This window comes from Cryptosporidium muris, genomic scaffold (genome assembly GCF_000006515.1).
Source record: "Cryptosporidium muris RN66 scf_1106632373433 genomic scaffold, whole genome shotgun sequence".
In the NCBI taxonomy this organism is placed as follows: Eukaryota; Apicomplexa; class Conoidasida; order Eucoccidiorida; family Cryptosporidiidae; genus Cryptosporidium; species Cryptosporidium muris.
This window is the reverse complement of record NW_002196580.1, coordinates 327507-346365: the sequence shown is the minus strand read 5'-3', so window position 1 is coordinate 346365 and position 18859 is coordinate 327507. Positions and strand designations below refer to the sequence as shown.

The 18859-nt window shown below is 27.7% G+C and overlaps 6 protein-coding genes and 1 non-coding gene across 7 annotated transcripts, besides 17 other annotated features; 3 read left to right on the top strand and 4 right to left on the bottom strand.

Annotated features, from left to right (window-relative positions):
• Nucleotides 1-71: 71 nt before the first annotated feature.
• Nucleotides 72-101: a sequence feature (AT_rich).
• A 27-nt stretch (nt 102-128) lies between these two features.
• Nucleotides 129-650, bottom strand: CMU_032360 (uncharacterized protein; the record flags this gene model as incomplete). Its single annotated transcript, XM_002142407.1, has 1 exon — nt 129-650. The coding sequence occupies one exon, from the start codon at nt 648-650 to the stop codon at nt 129-131; it is 522 nt and encodes a 173-aa protein (XP_002142443.1).
• Nucleotides 651-835: 185 nt separating this feature from the next.
• Nucleotides 836-902: a sequence feature (AT_rich).
• Nucleotides 872-1831, bottom strand: CMU_032350 (uncharacterized protein; the record flags this gene model as incomplete). Its single annotated transcript, XM_002142406.1, has 1 exon — nt 872-1831. One exon carries the CDS (start codon nt 1829-1831, stop codon nt 872-874), a length of 960 nt encoding a protein of 319 aa, XP_002142442.1.
• Nucleotides 1265-1300: a sequence feature (AT_rich).
• Nucleotides 1832-1843: 12 nt separating the features above from the next.
• Nucleotides 1844-1920: a sequence feature (AT_rich).
• Nucleotides 1921-2069: 149 nt separating this feature from the next.
• Nucleotides 2070-2148: a sequence feature (AT_rich).
• Nucleotides 2141-6682, bottom strand: CMU_032340 (myosin head family protein; the record flags this gene model as incomplete). Its single annotated transcript, XM_002142405.1, has 1 exon — nt 2141-6682. One exon carries the CDS (start codon nt 6680-6682, stop codon nt 2141-2143), a length of 4542 nt encoding a protein of 1513 aa, XP_002142441.1.
• Nucleotides 2397-2507: a microsatellite.
• Nucleotides 2866-2888: a sequence feature (AT_rich).
• Nucleotides 2975-3015: a sequence feature (AT_rich).
• Nucleotides 3283-3379: a sequence feature (A-rich).
• Nucleotides 3840-3877: a sequence feature (AT_rich).
• Nucleotides 4289-4331: a sequence feature (AT_rich).
• Nucleotides 6164-6191: a sequence feature (AT_rich).
• A 359-nt stretch (nt 6683-7041) lies between the features above and the next one.
• Nucleotides 7042-7158: a sequence feature (AT_rich).
• An 81-nt stretch (nt 7159-7239) lies between these two features.
• Nucleotides 7240-7267: a sequence feature (AT_rich).
• Nucleotides 7268-7386: 119 nt separating this feature from the next.
• Nucleotides 7387-7436: a sequence feature (AT_rich).
• A 954-nt stretch (nt 7437-8390) lies between these two features.
• Nucleotides 8391-8420: a sequence feature (AT_rich).
• Nucleotides 8421-8431: 11 nt separating this feature from the next.
• Nucleotides 8432-8495: a sequence feature (AT_rich).
• A 1110-nt stretch (nt 8496-9605) lies between these two features.
• On the bottom strand, nt 9606-10358 carry CMU_032330 (uncharacterized protein; the record flags this gene model as incomplete). Its single annotated transcript, XM_002142404.1, has 1 exon — nt 9606-10358. The coding sequence occupies one exon, from the start codon at nt 10356-10358 to the stop codon at nt 9606-9608; it is 753 nt and encodes a 250-aa protein (XP_002142440.1).
• A 195-nt stretch (nt 10359-10553) lies between these two features.
• On the top strand, nt 10554-13848 carry CMU_032320 (RNA recognition motif. family protein; the record flags this gene model as incomplete). The annotated part of the gene is made up of 2 exons (XM_002142403.1): nt 10554-10694; nt 10753-13848. 2 exons carry the CDS (start codon nt 10554-10556, stop codon nt 13846-13848), a joined length of 3237 nt encoding a protein of 1078 aa, XP_002142439.1.
• Nucleotides 13849-14192: 344 nt separating this feature from the next.
• On the top strand, nt 14193-18470 carry CMU_032310 (E1-E2 ATPase family protein; the record flags this gene model as incomplete). The annotated part of the gene is made up of 1 exon (XM_002142402.1): nt 14193-18470. The coding sequence occupies one exon, from the start codon at nt 14193-14195 to the stop codon at nt 18468-18470; it is 4278 nt and encodes a 1425-aa protein (XP_002142438.1).
• A 195-nt stretch (nt 18471-18665) lies between these two features.
• On the top strand, nt 18666-18739 carry CMU_032300. Its single transcript has one exon. It is a non-coding gene; the product is annotated as a tRNA-Met (tRNA).
• The last annotated feature ends 120 nt before the right edge of the window (nt 18740-18859 follow it).

The window sequence follows — 18859 nt, the reverse complement described above, 5'->3', positions numbered from 1 at the left end:
TTTTATTGAGTCTTAATGCTTATACTAACTAATATAACTTCAATATTTAGCCCTATAATATCGATATTTGCTTATATATTAATTTTTTTTTTTTTAATTTAGGTCATTTTATAATTAAAAAGTTAATCTTAATCATCATCTTTGGTACAACGCCTGCATATGAGCATAATCATACATATTAACATAAAGACAATAATTAAAAATCCAATAACCGAAAATGAAGAATATCCTATAGTGAAGGATCTACCAATATTAGCATTATATTCGGTTATATCATTAGTCATTCCATATTTCATCATATTAGTTTCTGTTCCCATTCCAAGTCTCATTTGTCTTGACACTTCGTTATTTAAATTAGTATTCATTCCAACAATACCAGGTTGTGCCCCAGTATTTGTTAAAGGATTTATTACTGGTGTTGAAGGAAGTAAGAAAGAATTAATCATTGATGGATTACCAATAACAGGTGATCCCGTTAAATCTTGAGCACCTTGAGCTATTGCACTAGTTGCAACATTAGTAAGTAATTTACTCAAATTTCCATCTCTATATCTAATAGTATAAACAGAATTAAAGTAAGTTACAATTATTATTATTAACATATAAAGATGTATATTTACTCCCAAGCAACAGTTATCCTTAAATTTCATGACTTATTACTAGGATAAATTAAATAATTATACATGACAACTTAGGTTTTTCTTCTTAAATATAACCAGAAGAAAAAAGAATTATAAAGAACTTAAAATTTTATGAATCTACAACTCTATTCTTAATATTTTATGTGTGCATTTAATTATATAAGCTGATATTACACCCAAAAGTTTAAGATTTGATATTAATAATAAAATCAGTATAGAAATATTTATATTTAATCTATTCTAATTTCTTTTTTTTTTTTACTATAGAATGTATTACTACCAATTGAGAAAGCTAAATTAAATCCTATAAATAAAGAGATTAACCCTCCAAATATGAGTATAGCTGATTTCCATGATAATTGATCTAAAAATGTATTCAATATCTCACCAATTGTCTGTGCAGTAAAACTCGATCTTCTAGCAATTATAGCTGGATCTTGGTTCATACACTTTTCCCATTCGATACATTTAGTTTCTAAAGCTGGTACCCGTTCATTTGGATTGCATTTATTATCTGTATATTGTCTAGAACATATAGCCATTTCTTCCATTAAATTCCTTACAGATATTTGAATTTTTGATTCTATATCATTTCTAATTGCATACATTAAACCACACAATCCATATAATATAATTATTACTAATGATATATTAAATATCAATTGAATATATCCATTAATATATATAGGTAATCTCTCATTATTATATGTAGATGAAGATGAACAAGTATTTACAATAGGTAATATATTTATATGATCACAATCATATTGCTTATAGTTATTTAAGTTATTCATATTAGTATTAATTTTTTGATAAGGGGTCTTTTTAATAATATTTGGATCAAATATACTTTTTTCAATATCCTTGAATTGGTTTATTATTGACGATTTTCTATTTACTGGTAGTGATAATGAACGATATAGTGACTTAGGTTCAATATGTTTATTTATATTATTTAAATGATGATGGTCTTCTAGATTTGACTGTACCAAGTTATTATATGGAACCGAATAGGAAATTTCAGATTGTGTACTAGTGGTAGATGAAATCTCATCATTATGGATTTCAGTAGTATTTTGATCTATTATCATATCCGTAATTTTATCTTGTTTTTGTTGTCTATCATTTGTATTTAAACCTTTACATAGCTGATCTGCTAAACTTAAAATATCATAATCATCACTTTCCATTATTTTAAGTAGATTTTAAAAATATAATTGAACAAAAAAGTTTATTTAGTTAATATTTAATTATATTTAAGTAATAGAATATTATAATAGTTTTACCTTTGATCAAAAATCAGTATACTTAGAACTGGAGCGGTATTTGATAACTTTTTTTAGTAATGCAATATAAATGATTCTTTATATTGGATTAAATAAATAAAAGTTATATTTGGAATTAAACTTAAATATATTTTGCATTCAGTTTAATACTATTATAAAAAAAAAAAAAGATTTTATATAAATATATAGGATTTTTATTTTTTTATTTTCTTTTTAAATATCCATTAATGTAGATTGATTGTCAATATAATTTTCTTTATTTTGATCTTCATTATTTCTAAACTTTATATTTGATACATTATTACGAAATATTTTTTGTAAATCTATAAGGCTCTTTATTTCATGATCACTTCTTATTGCTTTTATAGATAAATCATCCTCTATAAGTGACGTACCTTTGCATGGAACTAATTTATTTTCACCTCTTATTGGCACAAATATTGTCGGTCTTCTTAGAGATGTCTTCCATTTACTATTTTCAGTATCATTATTATTATTATTATTATTATTATTATTATTATTATTATTATTATTATTATTATTATTATTATTATTATTATTATTATTATTATTATTATTAATTACCTGTAATTCTTTTGATAATACATCATCAATGAACTCAGCTTCAACTAATTCATCTTGTAATGAACGATAATCTATTTCTAGATTATCTTGATTTACTGAAGAATTACCTGTTACAAAATATGAAGAATATTTGTTATGTACTCTCATTGCTGATGTACAAAGTAGTGGAGAATCATTAGTTATATTTGATTCATCTTTTAGTATTGGAGAGTCAAATTCTTTGTCATAGTTATTCTCATATATTTGTATATTTTCTGAATCAATTTGAGTTTGTTTATCCTCATCTTCAGATCTAAACTGTATATTCATCGATTTGTCATTGAAGTTGATATCTTTCTTATTTGAGAGGTTAGATATATTATATTTTATTTTTTTTGCCTTATATATTTCAAATTCAAAATCGAGACTATCATCAATAAATTCTGTTCTTATGCGTTTACTTCTATTGAAAACCTCATTTGGTTTATTATTAATAATTAAATTTTGGTTATTTTTTTTTAATACGCTTGTATTAATTCCTACATGTATGGATATTAAACAAGATTTTTGTTCACTATCTTCTAATTTCCTAATTCTTAATTTATTCTTAATTTCATTATGTTCCATAAGATTAACTTGAGTACCAGTAAATTTACCCTGTAAATCATTAACTTTGCAATATATATTATCTTGATTTTCTTTTTGTTTTATTTGATTTGATTCATTATTCTGTAATAGTAAATCTTTTTCTCGTTCATATTTATTAGTTATTTCTTGTTCTTGAAGTTTAATCTTTTCTATTTCCATTTCTTGTTTCTTTTTCTCCTCTTCTAATAATTTTAACCTCAATTGTTCCTCTTGTTTTCTTTTCTTTTCTTTCTTTTGTTTAATATATCTATATATTGAATTACATATGATCATCATAGCCTTTCTCTCCTTCTGCTTTTTTTTCTTATAGAGAATTTCCTTGTATTTACAAAGTATATTTACACAGGACTTAACTAATATCCAATAATTATGAGAACGTCTCCTTATCCAGTAGTTATATATTTCAAGAACACAATTTATCTTCCATTCTGAAGATTCACTCTTACATTTACTAATAAATTCTTCTATTTTATCAAGAACATTATATTTAAAAAATATTCTTGTTAAACCTAATTTATAGTCTTTACCATCTTTATATCCCATATAATCTAGTAATAATGAGACAAATAACCTTTGATCTGATAATATTATTGCAACTTTTTTATTAATATCCTTACTACTATTATTTAATGAGCTTTTAATATTAATATTCGGTTTCAATTCATTTATCTCACTTAATTTATTATCATTTTCAACCAACTTATTATCTATTATTTGTTTAAAATAATTATAAATATTGAGATAAGGTATCCTACAAGGATATCCATATATCATTATATTTAGTACCTGCAAGATACCACCAATTTGTAATTGTTGATAAACTTTAATATCATCAAATTTTAAAGGTTCTTGTTCATCATTAGGTTTAATACAACGTATAAAATGACTTTGTGTTGGATATAATTCTTCAGTTAACATATTTTGCATTTGTTTGATAAAGGTTGTACCTACACTTTTATTTTTATTAGTATTTAGTGAAGGTTGTATAAAACTTGTATCACTTAAGTTTGATATATTTGCATTTGATATCATTAATTTTGATTTAAATTGTCCTTTTTCTTCTTTATTATCCACTATTAATTCAGTACTTTTTAGTACATCAAGAGTTGACTTTGTATTATCAGTAGAAATATCAGATCTTTCATTCACTTTTAAATTATCAATTATATTATTTTTATTATATAATTTTTTTCTAATTACTTGTAAATTTATGATACTCTTCATATTTGTTAAAAGATATTTTTCAATATCATTAGATAAAAAATCAGTATTTTTACTAGTAAAACCATCACATTGATATTGTACAGGCCCTGCAAAATGACAAATAGTAAATGTTTTATTCAAATTTAATTTTTGTGGTATAATTACATTATTAACTGCCGAAGTGAATGATAATACTTGACTAGTTTCATTAATTTGAGATGAAGATGTTATAACAGATTTTCTTCTATTAATTCCATTATTACAGCTACTAATATAAGATTGTCCATTCATATTCTTCAATTGATGGATTTTCTGACAAAATATTTCATCTCTATTGCCTTTAATTGGTACTTTGCATGTTTCATCCAAAATAGATATTATATTAACTGATGAAAAATTTACACTTAAACCCTTACTATCTTTATAATCATCACTTGTATATTTAGGAACAGTACCACTTATTACTGTACATACAAGAGATTGATGAAATAGTAATTCTGATACATCAAATGAGGTATCAGTTGATTTAAATTCACCTAAACCTTCTGTTTTATATAATAAATGATCCCTATATAATAATTGCTCTAAAAAGAAACTATGTAATCTTTCATTACAGTAATTAATGCATAATTGTTCAAAACTATTTGGATAATTTGGAGATAAATCTTCAAATCCAAAGATATCTAATATACCAATTGATAATACTTTAGAAATTAATTTAGTTTCTGTTGAATCATTGATATCATTAATATTATTAGTTACTGTATTATTTCTATGTTTATTGGCAATCTCCTGATTTAATGCAATATTTATTAAATCAACCACTAAATCAAATATCCATTGATATAAATATCTAGCAATACTATCTCTTGTATATATAGCTTCTGAATATGATAATTTTCTTTCTATATTGATTATATTTCTTCTAGTCAGTATTTTAATGAATCCTTTCGAGTCAAGTATACCAAATAAATTTGATACTTTAGAACACATTTCAAAAGTCTCATCAGTAATATCACAATAATCATCTTCCTCATTCTTTTTAAATTCCACATTCCCTAATAAAAGAATACCCATAACCAAGTCATATATTATATTTACAATATTATTTGATATTCCAATCGATTCAAAACACTTATTTATAGTATCTATATTATATTTTATATGTTTATCTACATTATTATTGTTCAAAATCCCATTTTCACTTTTCAAATAATTGAAACTATTAATAATTCTATCATATTCCATATTATCTGGTATTGATAACCATTTTATTCTTTGTTCTTGGTTCATGTTTCTCAATAACAAATAAAAGATATGATAGTTTCTTTCTCCTTGAGGTATATGTACTACTCTAGATTTAGCAAGAAGATATGTATTAATACTAGAATTTAATATATATCCATCATCACTGAATTCCAATTTCATATACTTTCCAAATCTTGATGAGTTATCATTCCTAATAGTCTTTGCATTTCCAAATATTTCTAACAATGGATTAGATGATAATAAACAGTCTTCAATAGACGAAACTCTTAAATCATTCAAATTTAAGATTGTACATTCACTAACTAAGGGATTATCATTTTTTATAATACCATTCTTTTTGTAATTGTACATTCTCCTTTTATTACTTAAATAGCTTAAATACTTTAAAACATGTTTTGAAGTTTCTGTTTTTCCTGCTCCACTTTCTCCGGAAATAACAATAGATTGAGATTTCTTATCTTTAAGCATTCTACGATATGACCATTCTGTTACTGCAAATGGATGAGGTTCCATATTCACTATATTTTTCCCAACAAATGCATCAGCAATCTCATTATTATATATATCATAAAATTTATATGGATTAACAGCTAAAAGAATCCCACCTGCAAAAGTATACATTGGATACTTCAGACAATCAATTTCATCTTTAAAATCAGATACTCCATCTTCACAAGAATTACCTTGCAATAATTCATAGCAATACTTCATATTTGCCAACACATTACCAATATTCAGGTTCCTTAATTGTGAATTATCCTTCAAACCAAATTTAGAATCTGCTTTCATTATGTTTACCAGTTTTATTTCAAATTTATTGTCTCTACTTTCTGTTATATCACTTGATAAATCCAAGCCTTCAGTATTTCTGCAGGTGGCAATTTTTGTAACTTCATTATATGATATTAATTCAATAAGTGTAAACACAGTTCTTTTTTTATTCCTTATAAATTCATCTGATAACTTTTCATTGTCTTCTTCAACTTTTCTTACTCTCTTTGCAGATTCCACATCACTTGTAGGTACCCATATATAATGATTTCCTAATTTCGATGAATTTGATAAATACATCACAAGTAAACTAGATATTAAAATCTACTTATGATTATTCAAAGCAGTAGAGGTTTCTTACTGCCTAGAAAACGATATTACTAATTTCCTGTTTCTTGTTAATACTTTACAAATCTTGATATTATACAAACTCTAACAAATTTACTCTCTGAAGAGTGACCACACAGACAGATACGTTCCTAACCTTATTTTGAATTGTAACAAACTAAAGTATCTTCCACAAGCCTTTAGTATTGAGTATATAATTCTATATATTTGTATTATCGACTTTCTCACAAGTATTCGACGAAAAGTATTATAGGCGGGCCTGGCGTGGGGAGACTGCATGCATAATGTGGATTTTGACCATAGCTATTGTCAATATTAAATTAATTCACAATTTATAACTGAAAATTCATAAATATTTAATTAATGAGAATTAATATGTTTACTTAGTTATAATTTATTTTATATATTTGAAAGAAATTAATAAAATTCTCAACTTATTTTAAAGAACTAGTGTCTATTACAATAGATTCGGAAATATTTAAGTTTTTATGATCCTGAATAATTGAATGTATTAAAATTATATATTTAAGTTATATTGAGATATCTTGCTAGTATTTAGAATTCTTTATCTATTCAATGTGAGAGTAGAATCATCATATTGAGAAGATACCTTTTACTTATATAATTTAAGACTACTCCCTTTAAACTTGAAAATCTTATTATATAAATAATATTTATCAGAAATTTTAATATATTTTGTTATTTTGTAAGCATTTTTATTAAGATGAGAACAATTAAGTATTACTGAGGAAAAACTCATGCAAAAAAATTAATGGGAGTTGATCTACAAATAAATCAATTCAGTAATTATATTGAACCATCTATACTAAGCAAAACTTCAAAATAAATAAGTGGTCTATTTTCTTATAAATATCTTAAATAATTTACTAATATACCAGATTTAAAATAAACAGATAATATTAGAATATTAAAGATATATTTTGCTATATTCTTCTTTATCCCCCAACCGAAATGTGTTGATAAAGTATATTAAATATAATGGCTTTATTATTTTACAAATCTTTTCTGATTTAATACATATTCTTACTTTTTAAACAGTAAATACATTATTTTTAGGATCTAAATAAAAGGTTATAATTATCTATCTTCATATCAATAAATTACAAGTTTATTCACATTCAGAATCTCTGAATATTTAAGACATTTATATTTATATTTTATTCATACTTTACATTAATTAACTGTTTTAAGTATTAGTAGCTATATACTCAAAGTAATCTATGCTCGTATTTATAATATTCCTATCTAATTATTATTATGGAGTTGTATTTTAAATTTTATTTATAGATATTTCTTATTGAACATATAAGTGTTTTTGGGCTTGAAAATAGTGAACTTGTCTGCTAACAATGGATTGGTTAAATAAAATAATAAAATCTTAGAGAGCCAAATTATGAGAATACAAAATGCTAATTAAGACAAGTTTATATACACTTTCTAGTGTAGACAGGATTTAATAAACTTTTTTAGCTGAATATTATGATTTCAATTAATCACCCTACATAACATTCTAAAAAAAATGGAATCTAAATACAACTTTAAAAATATCAATACCTTAATTATGAAAATATATCTTTATTAGACTATTGTAAATTTCTAAATTTAAACACTAAAAGAAATTGTTTAGCTAAATTTTCTCAATTATTAGTTAAATAATATATATATAAATCTAAGCTCAACAATTAAAAATATATGTTTTACTAATTATGAATTACTATTCAATTTTATTTTAAAGTATAAATATCCATATTTAGTTTTATATACCACATTTGTGTGCTAAATTTAGATGAAGATACCAAAATACAATAGTAAATAAGTTAAAAATTTCTAGAATATACAATCTTTCATTATTTACAAATAAATCATTTATATCTCTTTGATTAAGTATTAAATGTTTGTTATAAAGGTTTTGTTTTTAACAATGATATAATTCACTAAAGAAATAATGAAAGTAAATAAATAGGAACTTATTAAAATAGTTTTAAAGGAATATTAAAATGTTGAAGTTGTAGTTACGAACTCATTAAACTAACAAATTGTAAGTTATTTGTAATATATTTAGTACCATTCAATTTAATAATTGTATTTTCAAATATATAGATATGATTTCTTATCATTAAATTATTTCAAACAAGTATATAAAGAAACTGTAGTTTATCATATTCATAATTAAATTATTTTTACTTAAATAAGCTTTGATAATTCGGTAATAACGGATAAAGTACCAAAACTACGTAAATAATGTAACTGGAAAGTTACACAAATTTTCTTTACATTATTACAAACTTCATTAATATGCAGAGTAAACAAAATCCCAAAGTAGTAAATTTAAATATTGAGCATATCGATCCTTAGTATTTGCTAAAATTGGATAAAGATCAAATTCAAAAGTAGTAACAGAAGTAATGTTATAAAAGAGTTGTGGGACAAAAATAGTCAATGAGGTACTATAAATTAGTGTACTATATATATTGTATATATATATCAAACCTGTAACACATAAAGTAGAAACCTCATTTCCTTTATTTCCTATTTATATAAAAGGTAGATTAAAACCTTTTGTATATTATGTATCCTTAAATTTTATACCTATACTTTGAAAGTAACTTCCACTTTCTAACAAAAAAAAAAGTAGAATCCAATATCATTTCCAATAGTATAAACATTAAGGTATAAAGAAGAATATAAATACTAAATTTTAAGCATTAGACTTGACTGTATTGTTAAAAAGAAAAGAGAAAGTTGGTTTCCAGTATTTTAACATATCTATTCAAAATATATCTTAAATAGAGAATCCATTAAGAAGTAATAATTTAATTATTCTCTATAATTTAATTAACTGAAGTATTATAATCTAAATATTCCACATTAAGTCGGGGTCATCGTGCTTGTTAATATCAGTATATATATTTGAAGTAGGCAAAGTATTATTTCCAGCCTTCTTTGGTTTCTTTCCTTTATCACAATTTTTTGCTAAGTGTTTTACTGATCCACAGATATTACAAGAGCCACCCTTAGGATATACTGAGCCAATATCATTTTGTGAACAATATGCCACTATATGTCCATATTCTCCACATTTGAAACAGCTAGCAAATGGTAATACTGAATCATCAATACGTGACTTCTTGCAATCTCTAAGTGTGTGACCTTCTTCACCACAATTGAAGCATTTATGTAATTGTTTGTTATTTGGTAATGTTTTAGATTCAGATTCTCTATCTAAGTTATTGTCTTTATATTTTCTACAGTCAGCCATCATATGACCCTTCTTTCTACAACACAAACAAACTAAATTTCTATTACAGTTTCTATCTTGTTTTGCCAGTACTCCATGTTTATTTTTATTTTTGTTTAATCTTCTAATTGTTTTATTACTTCTTGATATTTGACCTCCTACTTTAACTTGACCATTTAAACCTTTCTTTAGTACTATTAATCGTGCGAGAATTCTCTTTCTCTTTGACCTAGATACAGAACTACCTGAATCTCCTAATTTCTTCGACAGTTCATCTATACTTTTTTGTATCTGTTCTTTGTCCCAACATCCTTCTCTATTTAGCTTTTTCTTTGAAGCCTTTAATCTCCCTGCAGATTCTGTCCCCATCATGAACTTTGACAAGAATACCTCAGGATTACGAATTTTCCAGAATATTCTAGTTAATATACCTGTCAATCTATAATCTATACATTTAATATTGAATCTTCTAATAATCTAGAGCTATGCCTATCAAAGCTAGAAAGTGGTATCATTTAGCGGTAAGTGATGCATTATGTCTCTTTCGTCTTATTTTTAGGTAGCATGGCTGCATTAGGGAGAGTTAGATACTACCTAAGTCTATTATTGACACTTCGTTCTCATTTTTCTTGCAATAGGAGTTACGAGGCAAAAGATAAACTAAAACCTGAAGCCCCAATAATTAGAAAAGTTATAAATATGTCGGTAAGTTACTTGCTTTTTCTACTCTATGAATATAAAATTTTGAACTATTTTTGTATAGAAAATAAAGTCAGCTAATCTTCAAGGTAGTAGGAAACCTATTGAACCAGTTGCCATACCTGATAGCTCTACTGATACATCAAGTGATGAATCCGATACTACCAGTTTTGTGATAGTTAAAAAAGCATCTAAACAACGTGAATATGGGAAAGATAATAAAACTGTTAAAAATAAGAGAACAGCACCAACTTTGTCTCTTTTATCTGAAAGTAATTCTAAATTGAGCTCCGGTTCAAGATCAAGAAAGAGACGACAACTTGATACTTCAGATAAATCTATTTTGACCTCAGTATCTGTGTCTTACAGCGATAGTTCTGAGTCTGAAACTAACTCTAAAAAGAAAGTAGTACCTTCCAGACAGAATGCTCCAGTTTTCTCAAAAGATCACTCTTCTGACAATAATGACAACTCAAATTTGAAAAGTGGGTCTAAAAAAAAGTTACTTATATCTTCTAAGAAAACTAAGAAACCTGCAAGTTTTTCTAAGAGTGAATTATCTTCTAGTAGAAGTGGTGATTCTAGCTCTGAAATAGAGATAAAGAAGAAGTCAACCGTAAATAATAAATCAAAGTCAAAGAAGGCTATGAGCTCTTTTGATAGTGAATCTTCATCTAGTACTAGTAGTGATTCTGATTCTGATTCTAATTCTAAAGTTAAAAAACCAACAACTATTAAATCAAATTCAAAGAAGTCTATGAGTTCTTCTGATAGTGAATCTTCATCTAGTACTAGTAGTGATTCAGATTCTGATTCAGATTCTGATTCTAGAATTAAGAAGCCAACTACAACTATTAAATCAAATTTAAAGAAGTCTATGAGTTCTTCTGATAGTGAATCTTCATCTAGTACTAGTAGTGATTCAGATTCAGATCCTGATTCTGATTCTGATTCTAAAATTAAGAAGCCAACAACTATTAAATCAAATTCAAAGAAGTCTATGAGTTCTTCTGATAGTGAATCTTCATCTAATACTAGTAGTGATTCAGATTCTGATTCTAAAATTAAGAAGCCAACAACTATTAAATCAAATTTAAAGAAGTCTATGAGTTCTTCTGATAGTGAATCTTCATCTAATACTAATAGTGATTCAGATTCTGATTCTAATTCTAGAATTAAGAAGCCAACAACTGTTAAATTAAATTCAAAGAAGCCAACTACAACTATTAAGTCAAATTTAAAGAAGTATATGAGTTCTTCTGATAGTGAATCTTCATCTAATACTAGTAGTGATTCAGATTCAGATCCTGATTCTGATTCTAAAATTAAGAAGCCAACAACTATTAAATCAAGTTCAAAGAAGTCTATGAGTTCTTCTGATAGTGAATCTTCATCTAATACTAGTAGTGATTCTGATTCTAATTCTAGAATTAAGAAGCCAACTACAACTATTAAATCAAATTCAAAGAAGTCTATGAGTTCTTCTGATAGTGAATCTTCATCTAATACTAGTAGTGATTCAGATTCTGATTCTAGAATTAAGAAGCCAACAACTATTAAATCAAATTCAAAGAAGTCTATGAGTTCTTCTGATAGTGAATCTTCATCTAATACTAGTAGTGATTCAGATTCTGATTCTAAAATTAAGAAGCCAACAACTATTAAATCAAATTTAAAGAAGTCTATGAGTTCTTCTGATAGTGAATCTTCATCTAATACTAGTAGTGATTCAGATTCTGATTCTAGAATTAAGAAGCCAACAACTATTAAATCAAATTCAAAGAAGTCTATGAGTTCTTCTGATAGTGAATCTTCATCTAATACTAGTAGTGATTCAGATTCTGATTCTAAAATTAAGAAGCCAACAACTATTAAATCAAATTTAAAGAAGTCTATGAGTTCTTCTGATAGTGAATCTTCATCTAATACTAGTAGTGATTCAGATTCTGATTCTAGAATTAAGAAGCCAACAACTATTAAATCAAATTTAAAGAAGTCTATGAGTTCTTCTGATAGTGAATCTTCATCTAATACTAGTAGTGATTCTGATTCCTATTCTAATTCTAGAATTAAGAAGCCAATTACAACTGTTAAATCAAATTTAAAGAAGTCTATGAGTTCTTCTGATAGTGAATCTTCATCTAGTACTAATAGTGATTCAGATTCTGATTCTAATTCTAGAATTAAGAAACCAACTACAACTGTTAAGTTAAATTCAAAGAAGTCTATGAGTTCTTCTGATAGTGAATCTTTATCTAGTACTAGTAGTGATTCTGATTCTGATTCTGATTCTAAAATTAAGAAATCAACAACTATTAAATCAAGTTCAAAGAAGTCTATGAGTTCTTCTGATAGTGAATCTTCATCTAGTGATAGTAGCAATGGCTCCGATTCTAATTCAGATACACAAACCCCACCTTCAAAGCGTCAAGCTTCAGAGGATATTTCTAGGCAACCAAAACATTTGAAATTGGAAGATACAACTTCCTTTAATCGTAAACGTTTATCGAACAATGAAGATTCCCAACAGAGAAAGAAATCCAACATAAGCAAGGATAACCGTGAAGTATACTGTGGAAATTTACCTTACTCTTGTACTGAAGAAGAAGTTAGAGAATTATTTGCTGAATGCGGCTCTATGGAGAGAGTTTCAGTATTGGAAAATAAAGGTTGTGCATTTATTACATTTAAAACAGAAGAAGGTGCAAAGTCAGCAATGGAGTGGAACAGAACAGAGTATAAAGGTAGAATGCTGAGGATCAATATGTCAGTTGATAAGCCCCAACCTGGCAGTATATCTAGTACTGGATTTGGGCCTTCTGTCATTGTTAGAAATATTCCATTTTCATCAGATGAGTCAAGTATCAAGTCATTCTTTTCAAATTGTGGTAATGTGCGGCGTGTATCAATCCCTAGATATTCTGATACTGGCAAAATGAGAGGCTTCGCAATGGTTGAAATGGAGAATGATGAGCAAATACAAAATGTATTAAAGTTATCGGGAACTTCAATGAATGGACGTGAAGTAACTATTGAAATTGCTCATGGGAAAGGTGGTGGATCAGGTGGAAAGAAACCAGTATTCGGAGGTGGAGGTAGGCAAAGTAATATTAATACCTCATTCCAAGGCAAGAGTACAACTTTTAATGATAGTGACTAGATAACTTAGGTATTTAATAGGTAGACTTTGCGCCTTTACTACATTATCTAATTAATTCTTTGTAGGTGTTTCTTTGTACTTTTAAAATAATCTATGTTATTGCTGCGGGAATATATATTGGCGGTAGGGTATTTTTTTAAAATACTTGTCTCACTACCTTTAATTGAAATATAAGTATTTCATCTAATCCATTGCAAGGTGTAGATAAAGTTCAGTAATATAAGGGCCTGGAAATTAGAATTGTATTTGAAAGTCTATAAGACAATATTTGAGACGGTAGATATAGTGGTGATTCCAGATCTTAACTTGACTTGAAACTCCAAGTTTACTTAAATTTGTCTTGTATGTGGGCATATAAGTTCTATGATCCAGCTAATCCCATAGTTACTCAGAATTTTGTGGGATGTCTTTTGCTGTACTATGGAACTATATTGGTTTTAATGTATGTTTGGGATATTTATAGGAATTATGGATTACCGAAGCGGAAGCATAGAGTATCAGGCGATCAACAAGGATACAAAGTATCAAGAATTGGTTTTCTTTTAAAAATTATAGTTATTTTATCTAGTTTACCATCCTTTATATTATTAATTATCCACACCTTTGATACAGCAGGTTGTAGCCGTCAAAATTTAACACTTTACTGGGATATAAGGGCTCCCATATTTATTATACTATGGGTTCTTTCATTTACTACATGTATTATTTACCGTATTTTAGAATCCTTGATTGAATCCTTTTTCTTAATACCCTGCGATCTAGAAGAGGCTGAATTTGTAAATATTTGGAGTTCAGCTACATTTAACTCAGGTATTTCATTTAATAATAAGAAGAAATCAGCTTTATTTGAAAAAGCCATATCTTTAATTTTAACTCCATTTTCAAAACTTCGATCTCTGCTTAATAATGAATTTGACGGCTTGTATGTATATACAGTTAAAGTTTATAGGAGTAGTTCAGATGGGATTAATAATAGAAATATAAAGGCCCACTTTGAATTATTTTGTACAAGATACTGGTACTCCAAAGAATTGGGCATGTATACAAATCTGGGAGCAAATGATTGTAGTGAGACAAATGAGAAACAATATGATACAATTGGATCTTTGGGTAATGAGATATATTCTGTGAAAAAAGTTTTGAATCTTGACCAATTTAAAGTGAAAGTTAGATCTGGTGAAATATCTTTGAACGGGTTATCAAGTGAGTGTGTAGATGAATTGAGGCAGATTCATGGGTTTAACAATATTCCTGTACAATTACCATCACTTCTTTATAGTTTAGTAAAGGAAATTACAAATCCTCTGACTGTATTTCAACTTTTAATAGTTGCATCATTTGCTTTTCAAGGGTTTGTTTTGTATCCAGTAAAGTGGGTACCTATGATGATTTTAAGTATAATAGCTAGTATCAGAACTCATCTGAAGAGTACAATAAATATTCAAAAACTTGCAGATATGAATGGATCCGAGGAGGTGACTTTAATTAGAGATGGACAATTACAGAAAGTTAATAGCGTGGATTTGGTTCCAGGTGATGTTGTAAATATATATGAAGGTATGGATATCCCTTGTGATATGATGCTGATATGTGGATCGGCAGTTGTCAATGAGTCCATGCTAACTGGGGAATCTGCAGAAATTGTAAAGTTCCCTGTGACAGAATATGAAAACGATGATATATCTCCTGATGATGGAATTTTTTCGGGAAAGAAATTTTTCTTATATGCTGGAACAAATGTTACAGGTATATGTAGTAATACTGGTTTAAATAATACACTATACTACTTAAATAAATCAACATCCCAAACTTCTACAACAAGATCTACAGATTCATCCTTATATTCTCATAGTTTGGATTTTTCGGATGCTTTTATTTCTAATCCAGAACTTCCTACAGGATCATTGGCTATTACAGTTAGTACAGCAGATACCTTAAACCCTGATCCTATATGCTGTGTAGCGCTAGTGGTTAGAACAGGTGTTAGTACATTAAGAGGACGTATTATACGCTCTATTCTACATCCCAGTAAATTTATGTTTGCATTTTATGATCAAATTCCAATTATCTGGTTAGTGGCAACTACAATAGTTACTATAATAATATTTAATCAAGGTCAATTATACAACTGGCACTGGTTAACTTTCTTCTTTTCTCTAGGATGTATCAACGTAGTATATCCTTTGTATCTAACTGTACTCTGTACTTTGAGCCAAAATATCTCAGCCTGGAGACTTAAGAAAAACAATATTAATGTCTTAGTCCCCACAAGATTAATGATAGCTGGGAAACTTCGTATAGTATGTTTTGATAAAACTGGTACCTTAACGAGTGAACATTTGGAGTTTGTTGGAATTCATCCTTTTGAATTAGTAGAAAATAGCAGAGATAGCAAAGAGAAGTGTACATATTGGTGTAATTTAGAGTCATATCCACTAAGATCAAATTGTTACAATTTCAGCTTTAGAATATCTTCTAAAGTGTTGGATATTTCTGAAATTAAAGAAAATTACTTAGGCTTTTTAATAGCAATGAGTAGTTGTACATCTTTAAGTCATGGAAGATCCAATTTTGGAATTGCAAAAGATATAGTAAATAATCCAGAGGAATACTACAAACATCTTAATGGAAACGATACAGACAAAGCTCTCTTCTCTGTGACTTCTAGCTACTTTGAAAGGAATTCAGTGAGCCAACAAGTATATGTAAATCTTTACCAAAGCATGGAAAAGATAAGTGAAATTATAGATTATAAAGATCAATTTATGTTCAATTTGAGCAGTAATGGTGATGAAGATAGCAATAATTCGGTAAGCTTGTGTACGATGTCAATGTCGTTGGAGATCCTCAGAGTATTTCCATTTGATTATAATAGACGGCTTATGAGTGTGATAGTACACTGTAAAAGTACAAATAATTTTTACTTGTTTAGTAAGGGAGCACCAGAAGCTATGCAAAAGCTTTACGATTGTGAATTTGAAGAGTCATACAAAGAAGATCTAGAGTCGCTATCCTTGAAAGGTTATTACTTAATTTCAATGGGATTTAAGAAGATTGAGTATCAATATGTCTCTTCTTACTTGACATATCATAGGAATGAAGTAGAAAATAAATTAATACCAATGGGAATATTGTTATTTGATAATAAAATAAGACCTGAAGCTCATCAAATTTTAAACTCCCTAGTTAACTCTGACATATTACCAATAATGATTACTGGAGATTCTGCATATACAAGTATAAATGTAGCAAGAAAATTAGATATATTAAGAGCTAAGGATACAGAAATTGCAATATCTGAATTGGATGAAAATAACCTTGTTTCATGGAGATGTATTGGAACAGGAGATTTAATTCAAAATAACTATATTTATAGTGCAGAATCTATGGAAACTTTTAAAGACTTAGTACTAACTGGGGAATGCTTTGAAAGGCTTCTAGAAGAACATAAGTACAAGCAAATACAAGAAATTTCAACTTGCATTAGGTTGGATAAGTGTGAAAATTCTGATACAGAATTTGAAGAAGTCCAAACATTCTTATACGGTAAAAAGAGCCCACTAGAATCTATTTTAAATAGAGTCTCAATTTATGCTAGAATGTGCCCCACTGACAAAGTTAATATTGTCAATTTCTTTATGAATAAAGGTATAGTAACAGGAATGGTTGGTGATGGTGGAAATGACTGTGGAGCTTTAAGAATAGCTCACATTGGACTTTCTTTTTCTCGAGGAGATGCTTCCCTTGTTGCACCATTTAACTCCTCTAATTGTGACTTAAATTCAGTATTAAGTATAACTCGAGAAGGTCGTAATAATTTAGCAATTGCTATGTCTGCATTACAATTTCCTTTAGTTTATGGTATATTAGTATCTTTAGTGGATGTTTTGCTTGTTCACTTTGCATTTGCTTCTAATTCAGATCTTTGCAGCTCTTATACATCATTTTTTATTCATACATCCTTGCTAATTGGTATCTTATTCTCTTCTCCTGCTGAGAAGTTGGTTGCTGCACGACCTTCAGGAAGTATTGCAAATATTCGGATTCTCTTGTCTTTCTTATTGCCAATGGTATCATACTTGCTTGGATACTTATTCATGATGTATAGATTGAGTATACAACCCTGGTTTAAATCATCGAAATCATTTAATTTAAGGCAACCTACTCAGAACTGGTTCTTTAGAGTTGATAATATAGAGGCCAGCTCTTCTTGGATATTTAAATCTTTTCAGATTGCTGGTATTGCTATTGGTTATACAATTGGAGGACAGTTTAGGAAACCATTCTATAAGAATATAGTTTTTATGATACCCTTGATCTTTAATGTCATCTTATTTGCAATTTTAGTACTAACTGGTCCAAATACTTTAACATGTTGTTTTAGAATTAATTGCAATGTTGAATATGCTAAAAAAGCTTCTTTAGAGATATTTGGTTACAAGATTATTGGTCCCTCTTCTATTCCATTTACAGGACCAAATGGATCTAATATTATGCCATTCTCCTGGAGAATAGAATTACTTACTATCTGTCTTGTAACTATAATCATTACAAATATTACCTTCTTACTTGTAACAAGACACAATGAAAAGTTCTCTACCTCCAAATTAAGAAACTTTTAGATTTTAGATTATCTAATTTTTTTAATTCATGCTAGGAATTACCTATTTCTCTAATACTGAAAAGTACTTTCCAAAACTTTTAACTTAGCAAATATTACTTCCTCTCACTCTTTTCCTCTTGTTAGCAATTCTTGGTAATAACTTATCTACATAAAGGTGAATAACAAGGTTCAATTATAGAGGCCAGTCTTTGAAGGAGCTGTCGCATAGTTGGCTAGTGCGCGAGATTCATACCCTCGAGGTCACGGGTTCGAGTCCCGTCAGCTCCTTTAGAAGTTTTCTTCATTTTTAGGCAGATTAAATGGGAAATGGCACAATGTAGTAAGGTGACATCTCAATATATTTCATGGAATAAAGAACGAGAATTTCTGGGATTTAACAAATTGATT